General features: G+C 39.4%; 2 protein-coding genes and 3 pseudogenes across 5 annotated transcripts; 1 reads left to right on the top strand and 4 right to left on the bottom strand.

Annotated features, from left to right (window-relative positions):
* Window positions 1-1,462: 1,462 nt before the first annotated feature.
* AT2G06906 (uncharacterized protein) lies at window positions 1,463-2,015 on the top strand (the record flags this gene model as incomplete). Its single annotated transcript, NM_147261.1, has 3 exons — window positions 1,463-1,690; window positions 1,775-1,816; window positions 1,914-2,015. The coding sequence occupies 3 exons, from the start codon at window positions 1,463-1,465 to the stop codon at window positions 2,013-2,015; spliced, it is 372 nt and encodes a 123-aa protein (NP_671794.1).
* Window positions 2,016-2,061: 46 nt separating this feature from the next.
* AT2G06904 (nucleic acid / zinc ion binding protein) lies at window positions 2,062-2,805 on the bottom strand (the record flags this gene model as incomplete). Its single annotated transcript, NM_147260.1, has 2 exons — window positions 2,062-2,615; window positions 2,706-2,805. 2 exons carry the CDS (start codon window positions 2,803-2,805, stop codon window positions 2,062-2,064), a joined length of 654 nt encoding a protein of 217 aa, NP_671793.1.
* A 1,990-nt stretch (window positions 2,806-4,795) lies between these two features.
* Window positions 4,796-5,982, bottom strand: AT2G06902 (annotated as a pseudogene; the record flags this gene model as incomplete). The annotated part of the gene is made up of 1 exon: window positions 4,796-5,982.
* A 470-nt stretch (window positions 5,983-6,452) lies between these two features.
* On the bottom strand, window positions 6,453-8,762 carry AT2G06900 (annotated as a pseudogene; the record flags this gene model as incomplete). The annotated part of the gene is made up of 1 exon: window positions 6,453-8,762.
* A 1,394-nt stretch (window positions 8,763-10,156) lies between these two features.
* On the bottom strand, window positions 10,157-14,333 carry AT2G06890 (annotated as a pseudogene; the record flags this gene model as incomplete). The annotated part of the gene is made up of 1 exon: window positions 10,157-14,333.
* Window positions 14,334-15,365: the final 1,032 nt, after the last annotated feature.

The raw sequence follows: 15,365 nt of genomic DNA, 5'->3' as shown, positions 1-15,365 counted from the left end.
CACGTGAATAGGATAGTTTATTCATTTATTTCCTTAATATAGCTTAGGAGGTTAATTATGATTACTTAGCTTAATTATTCGCTTAATCCTTGATTAGGATAGTTAATTAGGTTTAGTAATTGTTACTTAGGATTAGTGATGACTAATTAGGATTAGTATTTCCTAAGCATGATTAGGGCTAGTTAAACCATAATTAGGGGGAATAATTACGATTAGTAGTAATTAAGTATGCTTAGTTGTTTGACTAGTAGAGTTTTGCATATAAGATTAATGCATGATAGTATGTGAGTCTGTTGTCATGTTAGTTAGTCTTTAATTAGATGACTAGCATTAGCCGAACCATGAGGATCCCGTCTGTATGTTGTGCGTCGCATGTAACTCCGTTCCGTTATGGCATACGAAGGCTCGAGGTTGGATCGTTACCGACCGGGCGCTACATGACGATGTAGTATAAAAGAATGCTATGTCTCTTATAGACTTTGTGTCTAAGAGTATGGAGGCATGTCCTTGGGAGATCATGGATTTGTAGAAGGCCTTACCTAGGTTGATAGAAGCATGCTTGCATTAGTTGTCTGCTGCATATTAGGAAATTTGAGTCTGCATACATTTTGCATTGTGCTTTATATTTTGCTTGTGTTGTGTGTTACGTGTTATCTTTTTTTATGTCTTGCTTGTTAGGTTGTATTATTGTTACGTGTTGTTTGCTGCTTAGGGGGTAAGAAAGGGTATTAGGATAACACTGTCTAGATCCGGGGTTCACTAAGTAATGCTAGATTACTTATGATGCTACTTATTCTTTTCAGGATGCCATAGTAAACCGACCTTGCAGAGGGTGCTCGTGAGTTAGGACAAACCAATGTAGGTTTTACGGCTTTTTGTAAATTCTTACTAAGTAGATTATGTATGGTTTTCAAAAAGGATCTGAAAACTATATACGTTTTGGTAACCATTTCTCGTATGATATATATATATATGTATAAGACTCCGATTTCTAAAATTTATATGGTTATACTGACTCATATAAGTCTTATCCGGCTTACACAACTCGCGTCCGCGGTACGCGTTGAAAAGCCTTAGGCCACGAGCGGGAGGCTGGACTCTTGCGGTTGGACAACTCAGGTGAACGAATTTGTTTCGGAAACCTGGGTTGGCCGACTGCGGGCGTCTGACATGAAGCTCCTATTTTGTTTATATTTTTATAGAGGGATAGGGGTGTTACAAGGTGGTATCAGAGCATGGTTTATGATGCAACGAGAAACCATAGTTTTCAATGTTTAATCGAGTAAATGTATCGCAAAAAGCTGTTAGGAAATTGCTTCAGTCACTTGCTAGAGTTTAGGTAGATTGGCCTATAGGATTTACCCTTTTTGTTTAGGTTGGCTTACCCTTATTGTTACTATTATAGGTGGCTTACCCTTTTGCTTATATTTTCGTGTCTAAACCTTTTTGTTTGTATTATAGTATGCCGCTAAAGAGATCTCGTGGTAGGGAGTCTGTGGAGGATGAGGGAGGGTCCTTGGGTCTGCCGTCCAGGCGATATAACGTTCGTGAGAGAGTCATGGGTAGGTGGGTGAGGAGGGATGTGGCCGAGTATTCCCGAGTTATGTCGAAGATTGGATCGAGCGATACAGTTGCTTATTCTGGTCTTGCATGGATAATTGCTATGTCAGAGCGGATTATCCGGGAGGATGTGTAGATAGGGTATGGGATGATGATCGATTCGGATTGTGAGGATGATTGTGTGATCACGGGATTGAGGACGGTGGAGCATTAGCTGGCTCCAGGGGCACATGAGATCGTGATGGTCCATGACTATGTGAGTGTTTCCTCTAGCAGTTCTGCCACGCCATCATAAATCATAAGCCTTTTCTTGGGTTAGTTTCCAAATATTTACTAAGGTTTATGATTCCTAGGGGAATCACGGTAACCCTAAGCTACACCTCGAACAGGTACAACCTAGAAAAAGATCATCCTCGGTGTTGGGAATCAATGGGGATGATGGTCCTGCTACGTGAGATAGGGAAGTATACGTCGGTGCAAGAATCTGACCGTCATCTCTCATCAGCATACAGGTAGCCGCATAATGCTCATACTCTCCACAGTAGAGACAAGCAATGGCCATGGGATGTACTGCGTGTAGAACTGACAGTCTTGCGGGTAATGACCATCCTCGCCACAGATGAAGCAGAACAGTATCTTGATACCCGATGTGAAGCCCCCATCAAAGGTCGGAATAGCGTCAGCCCTCATATCAGCCTCGAAACGGAGTATGGGGGACGTGCCCTCCCATAACAGTGCAAAAGGGCTATCGGGAGAGTGATCAACAGCCTCCGGGACGTATGGAGAAATCGGTGGATCCTGATCCTCCTTCGGATCTGACTCATAGGATATTGGTGAATATAGGCTAAGTGCAAAGGATGGCGAGGCAGAACTTTTCGAGGAAACACTCACATAGTCATGGACCATCACGATTTCATGTCCCTCCGAAGCCAGCTTCTGCTCCACCGTCCTCACTCCCGTGATCACAAAATCATCCTCACAATCCGAATCGATCATCATCCCATCCCTTATCTGCACATCCTCCCGGATAATCCGCTCTGGCATAGCAGCTATCCCTGCAAGACCAAAATCAGCAACCGTATCGCTCGATCCAGTCTCCGACATAATTCAGGAACACTCGACCACATCCTTCCTCACCCACCTACCCCTGACTCTCTCACGAAGGTCATATCGCCTGGACGGCAGATCCAAGGACCGTCCCTCCTCCTCCACAGACTCCCTACCACGAGATCTTTTTAGCGGCATACTATAATACAAAAAAAAAGGTTAAGACACAGAAATATAAGTAAAAGGGTAAGCCACCTATTATACTAACAACAAGGGTAAGCCAACCTAAACAAAAAGGGTAAATCCTATAGGCTAATCTACCTAAACTCTAGCAAGTGACTGAACCAATTTCCTAATAGCTTTTTGCAACACATTTACTCGATAAAACATTAAAAACCATGGTTTCCCATAGCATCATAAACCATGCTCTGATACCACCTTGTAACACCTCTATCCCGCTATAAAAATATAAACAAAATAGGAGCGTCACGTTAAATGCCCGCAATCGGCCAACGCAGGTTTCCGAAATGAATTCGTTCGCCCGAGTCGTCCAACCGTAAGAGTCCAGCCTCTCGCCCCTGGCCTAAGGCTTTTCAACCCGTACTGCGGATTCGAGTTGTGTAAGTAGGACAAGACTAATATCAGTCAGTATAACCATATAAATTTTAGAAATCCAAGTCTTATACATATATATATATACGAGAAATGCTTACCAAAACGTATATAGTTTTCGGATCCTTTTTGAAAACCATACATAATATACTTAGTAAGAATTTACAAAAAGCCGTAAAACCTACATTGGTTCGTCCTAAGTCACGAGCATCCTCTACAAGGTTGGCAACTATGGTATCCTGAAAAGAATAAGTAGCATCATAAGTAATATACAATTACATAGTGAACCCCAGATCTAGACAGTGTTATCCTAATACCCTTCCTTACCCCCTAAGCAGCAAACAACACGTAACAATAATACAACCTAACAAGCAAGATATAAAAAAGATAACACGCAACACACAACACAAGCAAAATATAATGCACAATGCAAAATGCATGCAGATTCGAATTTCTTAATATGTAGAGGATAACTAATGCAAGCATGCTTCTATCAACCTAGGTAAGGCCTTCTACGAATCCATGATCTCCCAAGGACATGCCTCCATACTCTTAGACACAAAGTCTATAAGAGACATAGCATTCCTTTATACTACATCGTCATGTAGCGCCCAATCGGTAGCGATCCAGCCCCGAGCCTTCGTATGCCATAACGGAACAAAGTTACACGCAACGCACAACATACGGACGGGATCCTCATGGTTCGGCTAATGCTAGTCATCTAATTAAAGACTAACTAATATGACAACAGACTCACATACTATCATGCATTCATCCTATATGCAAAACTCTACTAATCAAACAACTAATCGTACTTAATTACTACTAATCGCGGTTAGTCCCCCTAATCATGGTTTAACTAGCCCTAATCATGCTTAGGAAATATTAATCCTAATTAGTCATACTAATCCTAATTAACAATTACTAAACCTAATTAACTATCCTAATCAAGGATTAAGCGAATAATTAAGCTAAGTAATCATAATTAACCTCCTAAGCTATATTAAGGACATAAATGAATAAACTATTCTATTCACATGCTACTTCACGTGGCTCAAGACTCACTTGGATTTCCCGAGCGGTTTGGCTTCTAAAGGTTTCCTCCCGCGAACTAAGCTCTTCTCAGTGATTTTTGGGTCTAAGGAATCAAATGAGCGGAGGGAGTATTTATATGGGTGTTAGGTCGGCTATGGGGAAGCACGAGGTGGCCTGGACCAGTCAGAACGCAACAAATGTCGTCCCACGGGCGATCCAGGACACTAATCGGCCTCCGATTGGTTCCTTCCATTTTTTCCGATAAATATCATCCAAAAAAGGATAAGCACGACCCTAAATGGATAAGGATGAATGGCTTGTAGATAAGCTTGACCCTTAACGGATAAACATGAGCCAATGTTCAATCATGGCCGTCCGTTTCCTCATTCCGGTAAAACCTACTATCTATCACCGGACCGCAAGAACATTGATACGGCACACTCCGTCCCCAATGTCTCATGAGGGTCCATGACACAAATCAAGGCTTCCTTAGGAATATAACACGTTCCATGCCAGAATTAACTGAGTAAGCCACCTATCGTCACTTATCCACATTCTCATCAATCCCTCGACCATTCACGACCCATTCACATATCCAACTGCCCAAGGGTGTGTCGATCAACACTCTCTCTGATTCCTGAATCCAAAATCATCCTTAGCTTTTGCTCCAAAATGTCTCATCATCTCCATTGTTGTCCCATTGCATAGAATACCTAAAAAGACACTAAAAAGATTTGAGAAATAACATAAAGACTCTAAATCTTAACCCTAAATCATAGATAAAATCTTTTCTGGTACGTGACTTGATCCAAACCTTTAGCCGTGATACTTCACTTGGATTTGAACTCTCCTTTTTCTAATTCAGAGCAAAAAAAAAATTACAGTTAATAAGTATTATAAACAATGAGAAAAAACATGCAACATAGTTATGGTATTATTACCATATCTTCTGCTAGTCTAACCATTCCTTTGCGGCTAATGGTGTGAGGAATCTGTTTGCTCCTTCTATCCTTATAACTATCACTAACAACCTAACAGAGAAATGCTTTTATGTAAGATACTATATATAAAATAAACTTAGTTAAGTACAAAGGATTATCTTAAACTCTTTGCTAGTTTTGATTTTGACTAGTTTTCGCCACTCAAATGGGTAATCATAGTTCTAGTATTCTTCATCTATCTCAAACCTTGCATGCAATCATAGTTCACCAAAAAAAAAAAAAAGAAGGTAAATTGAATACCTATAAATTTTGAACTTAAAACATCTTAAGGTTTTGCATTAGGAAGTTCACCTGGACTAATTCATGAGAAGAGCCCTAATTTCTTCAGTTATTTTTGTCCAACGATCATATGTGATGCCATCTTAACAAACCCTTTACCATAAGGTTCTCCCAGGCTATTGAACTGTACATGTGCTCTTGTATTTGGATCCTTGGCGATGTCTTTCATGCGTGTCTGTCCTCGCTGTTTCTTACTCTTTCTCTCAACGTTGTCATGATCTTCAATGAATTGTATCTCACCTTCAGGCTCTTCAGCAATGAGACCTTTCTCAGCGTTAGGCGTCACTTCACCTTGAACCTCTTCTTCATTGAGTTCTAGTTGAGGATCAGCTTGTACTTGGGGTGATGTTTTTGGTTCAACTAGTTCAGGTTCACGGGTACCCTCATATTCTACCTCATCATCTTTCTGTTTAAGTCTTCTTCCTCTCTTTTTCTTTCCAGATTCCATTTCAAATCACCTTGAAAAAGAAACAGAAAAAATGTTAATATATATAAAATATACAAAGAAACAATCAACTATCAGACAATAAGCTGAGCAACATATAATATATGTGAAACAAACAATTCCCTATCACACATCTATTCAAACAAAGTCTAACTAATCATGAAAATGCGACATCTATTCAAACAAAGTCTAACTTATCATGAAAATGAAGAAGAACCACACATATATCCCTTCACAATCAGTTCTTTCATTTTCTGTTTCATCTAAGTCAACACTCATGTCAATATTTGCAGGCAAAAGATGTCTGCATCGCCAGCGTCAAACTCTTTCAGACTGAATCTTCTAGAAGGACCTCTCATAGCAACATGCCAGCTTTATGACTCGTCTTCCCTAGAGTAAAACACTTGCTTTTCTAGAGAGGCTAATATGTACGGGTCTCTTGAAAAACTAACTTGACTATGATTCAGGTTAACGAGCGTGAAACCATCTTCTTCCTTCACTCCATTACCCTTAAATGCCCATTGACACCTGAATAAAGGGACATAAAACACATTGTAGTCCAACAAGATAATGTATGTTACTGCCCCATAGTATGATACCAAATCCACCACTTGTGAAGTATCCTTAGGCTAGACCTGCAGATTGCTGTAGCCTCATAGTAAACACCACTATTCTGACTTTTTCTATCTACTGATATTGTGTGAAACCCCTGCCCATTTACTATATATCCTTTATATGACTGTGCGCAACTACGTGGACCAAATGCCAACCATTTTAGAGTCTCAGCATGACTGTTTGAATCAAGCGGTATCTAACAAAAGGAAAGTAATTTATGTCAGACAGTTATAGAATTTAAGAAGCAGGTAAGATATTCTAATTTAATATTTATTCGCTTGATTTTTTAACCAAGAGGCGATGCATAGTCCATAGTGTTGATGCATCACGTCTGCATCTTGAGTTTGAGTTTTGTAGATGTTGCAGATGTGCACTTGTCAGGGAAAATGAAAATAAGAAGAAATCAGCTACAATTGGTTTATCAATTATAGGAATGTGTAATGAACTAGATTAAAATGTGGAACTTACTCTACATAAGGTTCAACCACAACCATGTTTTGAATGACAGCCATATGAGCAATTTTCTTCTCCAAATCAGTGAGAGAAATTGATCTGCCTGCAGATGTTGGTAGCCCCTCAAGAATAGAGTTGTTCTCATACTCAATGTTTTTGTCTGCTTTCGCTTGAAAATTTGACGTCTTCTTCAAAACATTATTACAAAACTGGATGCATTCTTCTGCAAGATAACACTCAGAAATGCACCCCTCTAGTCTTGTAGTGTTTTGGACAAACTCTTTTAGGACTTTTATGTACCTCTCGAACGGATACATCCATCTAAAATGAACTAGTCCTCCAAGACGAGCTTCCCTTCCTAGATGAACTGTCAAATGTACCATTATATCAAAGAAACTTGGAGGGAAATATCTTTCAAACATGCAGAGAGTTTCAACAATCTCAGCCTCCATAGCCAATATTTGCTCCCTATCAATTACTCGTTGACACAACATTTTGAAATACGAGCATAAGCGTACAAAGGCTACCCTAGGACCTTTAGGCACCAAACCTCTAAGTGCAATGGAAAGAAGATGCTGCATTAACACATGATAATCATGTGATTTCAGTCATGTGATCTTGCATTCTTCTAATGAGACGCCTCTAGATATGTTGGAGCAGTACCCATCTGGGGCTTTGAACTCAAAACGTCGCCTACGAAAAATCTTCTTCTCTGTATAGGATAAAAACCAAACTGCTGTTGGTAGGTATGTTCTTTTTCCTCTAAGTTTAGGGTGCAATTTGTTTCTAATACTAATATCCTCCAAATCTCTACAAGCATTAAATCATGTTTTGATATCCCACAATGCGACAATGTTGATACAATACTCGCAACCACATTTCTCTCCACATGCATTACATCGATGTTATGTCTAACAGGGAGTTCCTCCCAATAAGGTAGCTTGAATAAAATCGACATTTTCTTCCATATGGATAACTCCTCCTCGTCCACTTCTTCCCCCTCATCTTCTTATGACTCACTAGATTCATCCTCACTATCAGAGTCTAATTCAGCATTTTCCCTCTTTTTTTCTCTTTCTTGCAGCTTGTATCAGATTTCCAAAGTTGTTTTTGAAAATTTTCAGGTTATGAAAAATTTCACGACCACTTAGTATCCTTCCCCTTCTCTCATGTTCAGCTTTTCCATCAAACCATGACTTCTTTCCCCTATAAGTATGTGTTGGTAGAAGACCTTTTCTGTGGCATATATACACATATTTTCTCCTGAACTTCAACCACCTCGAGTTTATATTATTCTCACATAAAGGACAGCCAATTTTACCCATTACTTTGCAGCCAACAAGATTCCCATAAGCAGGAAAATCACTTATGGTCCATAGCATCATTGCCTTAAGAGTAAAAGTCGTTTTATTGAAATCGTCATAAGTTAACTCACCACAATTCCACAGCTAGCATAGAACCTCTATGAGTGGCTCTAAGTAGACATCAATACTATTGCCTGGCTGTTGAGGCCCAAGAATTAACATGGTAAGCATGATATTCTCCTTCTTCATGGATAAGTGAGGTGGCAGATTGTAGTTTACTAGCAAAATAGGCCAACAACTATACCTTGTATTCTTCATCTTGAATGGATTAAATCCATCAGTAGAAAGTTCAAGCCTCAGATTGCTTTCTTCTGGTGCAAATGATGGGTATTTGTGATTCATTTGATCCCATGTGAATAGATATAGGTTAAATTAATCGTAAGACCACTCTCTCAAATAAAGAGGTCAGTTGCAGCACTTAGGGATCGAATTCACAAAGCTCTCGGAACACGCAATAGACTAAAGTTTTGAATTAAGCTACGTAAAACAGTAATGAATCTAAAGAGAAACAAAAGTAAGCAATAGACGATTGGATGGTTGTGAAACAAGATATTAAAAGCGTCAGGCTTAGGGTATTCTCAGGAAATAGATGATAGTATATCTAGAAATAGGTAGGTTGTTATCGAACCATTCTTGAGCTCAAACTATGATTTTAGAGTAACCGGTGGTGTTCCGCGAAACTCTCTATACTTAGAGTTAAGATAACCGGAGAAGCCGAGAAATCCTATACTAAAGTATGCATTATTATCAAGTTTGATTAGTTCACCTAGTATCTAAACCAGAGCCCTTCTATGAGCCTACATGTTCTTTCTTAAATGCCTAGGCTCATCTATGATAGTTCAAATAACAAGTACCTATGGTGGACATACCTATTATCTAATATCAAGTTCCAGTTAGCTACTCTAGAACTATCATTAAGACCAGTCAAGATGAAGAATCCTACAGATAACCTAGCAAGGGGGCAATCTACTAAATCATCTAAATCCCAAATGAGAAACCCTAAACCTAACAAGTGGATTACTCAGACATGATCAAAGAAACACAAATCATAGTCTGAATAAGAAATCAATGAAGAAAATAACAAAAGAAAAGAGTAAGTAAAGATCTTCTCTAAAGGGAGTCTCCACATGGTTTTGCTCCCAAAGTACAAAAGAGAAAAACGAGATTAGCCTCTCCAAGCTTAGGTCTAAACAATAACCTAAAAACTATATATATATATATATATATATATATATATATATATATATATATATGTCTTAAAAACGTGATGATGGATAGATTTGAATGAATCGATGGATATCACAGAAGCTTGCGGAAGGGCTTCAAGATATCGAGACTTAGATCCTTTGGATATGCGCACCAAAAGAGACTAAGGATTTTGCTGGATATACACACCAACAAGATGATCTTCTTAGAAAAGGTTTTTGATTAAAAGAAAGATAAGTTCTCAAAAGAGAATACAAGAGTATATAAAGAGAAGGAGAAGAGAAGATGAAGAGGCAAGTCTTGGAACATGCTCCAAGGCTGCCTAGAAAACAACAGAAATTAAAAACAAATTTTGAAATTCAAAATAAACTCTTCAACTACTAAGGCCACGAATTTGTCTCTTTATTTTAGTGGGGTTGGGCCTTGAATCATCAAAATGGATTATATGAAGTGAAAACATAAGCCTCATTAAAAACCTTCCTTTGGAAAACCCAGTGGGACAAAACCAAAGGCAGGGAAAAAGAGCACTCATGAATCACTTATCCATCTTGATGAGGTCCTTGAGCTTGAAACAAAACTAAAGAGGTAGTGACTTGGCTCAAGTCATTTGGTCGGTCCCGAATGTGGTTAAGCATCCCGGCAATGGCTTGGTCGAATAGCTTAGCTCTAGAACGAGTCATTGGGACGGCCGGTGTGACAAGAACATCCTCCACTACAAGCTTCTCCTCAGCTACAAGCTCATCCTCAGCTACAAGCTTAGCTCCTTCCTCGGCTACAAGCTCACGTTCAAGCTCCGGTTCATGCTCCATATCATTAATGCTATCCATGATCATATCATCCCCTCCCTCTTGAAAAGGATTTGACCTCAAATCTGGTTCATCTGCAATAAAAGGTACCAAGTCAGAAACATTGAAGCTAGAACTCACATTATACTTACCTTGCAGATCGAGTTGGTAGGCATTGTCGTTGATCCGTTTGATTATCTTGAATGGACCGTCTATTCTTGGCATGAGTTTGGACTTCCTTTGAGCTGGAAACCTCTCCTTTCTTAAGTGAATCCACACCATATCTCCAACTTCGAAGATTTGTTCTCGTCTCCCTTTATTAGCTTGCTTAGCATAGAGTTTGGTCTTTTCTTCTATGTTTCTCCTCGCATTCTCATGGATCTGTTGCACTAGCTCAGCCTTCTTTTTACCATCAATACTTACTCTTTCACTCAAAGGCAAAGGGATTAGATCAAAAGGTGAGATGGGGTTGAACCCATAAACAATTTGAAAAGGAGAATACTTAGAAGCAGAATGCATGGCATGATTATATGCAAATTCAATATGTGGTAAGCATTCTTCCCAAGTTTTAAGGTTCTTTTTAATCAATGCACGCAAGAGAGTACCTAAGGTTCTATTAACCACTTCAGTTTGACCATCAGTTTGCGGATGACATGTCGTAGAGAATAACAGCTTAGTTCCTAACTTAAACCACAATGTTTTCCAAAAGTAACTAAGAAACTTAGTATTTCTATCCGAAACTATGGACCTAGGCATCCCATGCAAACGAACTATCTCTTTAAAGAATAGATTAGCTACATGCAATGCATCATCAGTTTAATGACAAGCAATGAAATGAGCCATCTTAGAAAATCTATCAACCACAACAAAGATAGAATCCTTTCCTGTCCTAGGCAATCCCATCACAAAATCCATTGAAATATCATTCCAGGGGTGTTTAGGAATAGGTAAAGGAGTATACAAACCGTTGGGTTGAATCTTAGATTTGGCTTGCTTACAAGTATTACATCTCCCACAAATTCTTTTAACATCGCATTTCATGTGTGGCCAACGGAAATGTTCTGTCATGACTTCCAACGTTTTGGCAATGCCAAAGTGTCCCATTAGTCCACCTCCATGAGCTTCCCTGACAAATAGATCTCGTAGAGAGCAGTTAGGTACACACAAACGGTTCTCATAGAAGAGAAACTTGTCTTGTCTAAAATAACGACCAGAAGCAAACTTCTCACAAGCTTTATAAACCTCTTGAAAATCATGGTCAGTTTCATAAACTTCTTTTATTTGTTCAAAACCCATAAGCTTAACATTGAGAGTAGAGAGTAGGGTGTACCTCTGGGATAATGCATCGGCAACTACATTATCCTTACCTTTTTTGTACTTGATGACGTAGGCAAATGTCTCAATAAACTCAACCCACCTCGCATGTCTTTTGTTAAGTTTCTGTTGGCCCTTCAAGTGTTTTAGCGATTCATGATCAGTGTGAATGACGAACACCTTAGGCCATAGGTAGTGTTGCCACCTTTGGAGAGCTCGGACCAAGGCGTACAACTCCTTGTCATAGGTTGGGTAGTTTAGCGTAGCTCCTCCAAGTTTCTCACTGAAAAAGGCAATAAGCTTTTGATCTTGCATTAGAACAGCTCCAATACCTATACCTGATGCATCACACTCAATCTCAAACGTTTTAAGAAACTCAGATAATATCAAAACAGGTGCATTGGTTAGTTTATCCTTGAGAGACTGAAACGCTTCTTCTTGTGCTTTCTCCCACTTGAATCCTACATCCTTCTTCATAACCTCGGTGAGTGGTGCGACAATGGTACTAAAGTCCTTGAAAAATCGCCTATAAAATCCAGCAAGGCCATGGAAACTCCTTACTTCTCCCACAGTCTTTGGACTCGGCCAATCTCTAATAGCCTTAACTTTCTCTTCGTCAACCTTAACTCCATCTGCACTCACAACAAAGCCTAAAAACACAAGATTATCTGTGCAAAATGTGCATTTCTTTAGGTTGGCATAAAGTTCTTCCTTTCTAAGGACATTCAAAACAGAATCTAAATGCTCTATATGCTCTCTCAAGCTTTCGCTGTAAACTAAGATGTCATCAAAGTAAACTATAACAAATATTCCAATGAATGCTCTTAGAACATGATTCATCAACCTCATGAATGTACTAGGTGCATGAGTTAATCCAAATGGCATGACTAACCACTCATATAAACCATGTTTCGTTTTAAATGCAGTTTTCCATTCATCTCCCTCGTTCATCCTAATTTGATGATAGCCACTTTTAAGATCAATTTTAGAGAATATGCTAGAACCATGCAATTCATCAAGCATATCATCTAATCTAGGGATGGGATGGCAATACTTAACCGTTACGTTGTTGATGGCTCTGCAATCAAAACACATTCTCCAGCTGCCATCTTTCTTAAGGCACAAGCAAAATTGGAACGGCACAGAGACTCATGCTCTCTCTAATGTGTCCTTTCTCCATAAGCTTGTCCACTTGTCTTTGTAGTTCTTTTGTCTCCACCGGATTGGTTCTATATGCTGGTCGGTTTGGAAGTGAAGCTCCTGGCACAAAATCGATCTGATGCTCAATTCCACGAATTGGTGGTAGTCCTTTCGGGTTGTCTTCAGGAAATACATCTTTATAATCCTGCAAAAGAGAAGTCATTTCACTCGGCAGCACCGGTGCAAAGTTAGTTAAGCTCGTAAGAGCTTCTTTAAAAACAAACAATAACATTGGTTGTTTAGAAGAATAAGCACTCTTAACCTCACCAGATTTTGCAAAGAAGTTGGGCTGCTTGACGACTTGTTCTTTCTTTTGTTTCAGATGTATTTGATCTTGATAAACCTCATGTGGAGTCATAGAGACCAGAATAGTCTTCCCTCCTTTAAACTCAAAGGAATGACGATTAGTGAAACCATCATGCATTACCTTTCTATCAGATTGCCACGGCCTTCCAAGAAGAATATGTCCAGCTTCCATCGGTAATACATCACATAAGATCTCATCTTCATACTTCCCGATGACAATGGGCACAACCACTTGATTTTTAACTCTCATTTTTCCACTGTCATTAAGCCACTAAAGATCGTATGGTTTCGCATGTTTTTGCACTTTCAATCCAAGTTTCTTGACCATAGTTTCACTTGCCACATTAGTACAACTCCCTCCATCTATGATGAGGCTGCAAACTTTCCCGTGCACATGGCAACGCGTGTGAAACAAGTTTTTCCTCTGTTCTTGCTCATCGGTCTTGGTTTGGACGCTCAAAGTTCTCCTAGCTACCAACAACTCACCCTGAGCCGGCAGCTCCTCATTCTCTTTCAATGAAGAAGGTGAATCTGGAATCTCCTCCTCGGGCTCTATTTCTCCATTATCCAAGAGAATCATGACTCTCTTATTTGGACATTCATTAGCATAATGTCCTTTCCCTTGACATTTGTAACATCTAACATCACGAACTCTAGATGTAGAAATTTCAGCCTTTCCTTTGTGATCTTGAACTGCAGCATATGGTTTACTTTCGGCCCTTGGACTGACAATCGGCTTATTATGATAGCTGCTGGTTCTCTCCTCTCTTTGGTAAGTAGGCTTAGCAATGGTTCCTGAACCATAACTAGATCGTGAAGAACTCTTCCTCTTAACTTGCTGCTCAAACAAAATCGCCTTGTGCAACATCTCTTCTATTTGAACATAGTATTGAGTCTCCAATCTGTCTTGAATATCTCTGTTTAAATCCCCAAGAAACCTTGACAGAGTTGCTTCTCTATCCTCAGAAATATCAGCCCGCAACATCAAAGTCTCCATTTCCTTGTAGTACTCTTCGACAGAACGGTTCCCTTGTGTAAGATTCCTCAACTTGAGATGCAGCTCTCGGTGGTAGTGACTAGGGACGAACCTCTTCCTCATAATAGCTTTCATTTCGGACCAAGATTCCAATGGAAGCTCTTGATTACGTCTCCGTGAAGTAACTAGCTGATCCCACCAACTCAAAGCATAGTCATAAAATTCAGTAGCAGCAACTCTTACCCTATTGATCTCGGTGTAGTGTTGAAGGTTGAAAACCAATTCAATCTTCTTTTCTCATTCCAAATAAGCATCTGGATCATTCTTTCCATGGAATGGTGGAATTTTAAGCTTAAGACCTCCAAGATTGTCTTGCAAAAGATCTCTACCTTCTCTAGCACGTCTATGGTGTCTCCTTTGACTATTGTGAGATGAAGTGCTCCTATGCCCATAGTACTGATCTGTAGCTTCATCTCTTTGCTCAAGCGGCTCATTAACTCTCCTTCATTCTCGAGGACGAGTCTGCCCCAACTCTAGTTTCTCATGAAACTCTTGGCGAAAAGCATTCAGTTTGGTATCCATCATTTTCTCAAAGGCTTCCACCAAAAGTTTGTTGTTTCGATTGTGGCTAGTCTCTTCCTCCTCAGATTCAGCCATTCTTTCTGCAATAGAGACAACAAAACAACACCAGTAACTAGTTCTTTTTAAACAAACACGAAATAACCCTTCAGATGCCCTAGAACCCTAATTACGACAGTTTCACTTGTTCGGATGCTAAATATTATCATAACGTTCCCAAAAATTCCAGAAACAATTTTAAAAAATACTAGAGTATTTTTCAAACCCGTGACAGTTAATTTCGCAATTTTAGCATGCACCAAATAATTATGAAAATTAAATCAAGGTGACAGACGGACACAGATCTAAAGATGAAAATATACAAAATGATAACGATGGAAAACTCAACTTTCAGAGTGTGCTCTGATACCACATGATGAGATCCTCCCAAGGACTCGGCACTCTTAGGTTGAGAAATGGATAGAGGTGGCTGTGATGCCGTGATGATGGATAGATTTAAATGAATCGATGGATATCACAGAAGCTTGCGGAAGGGCTTCAAGATATCGAGACTTAGATCCTTTGGATATGCGCACTAAAAGAGACTAA

Source organism: Arabidopsis thaliana, chromosome 2, assembly GCF_000001735.4.
Source record: "Arabidopsis thaliana chromosome 2, partial sequence".
NCBI classification, from domain to species: Eukaryota; Viridiplantae; Streptophyta; class Magnoliopsida; order Brassicales; family Brassicaceae; genus Arabidopsis; species Arabidopsis thaliana.
Note: the sequence above shows the minus strand (reverse complement) of the source record. Positions and strands in the feature narration are given on the sequence as shown.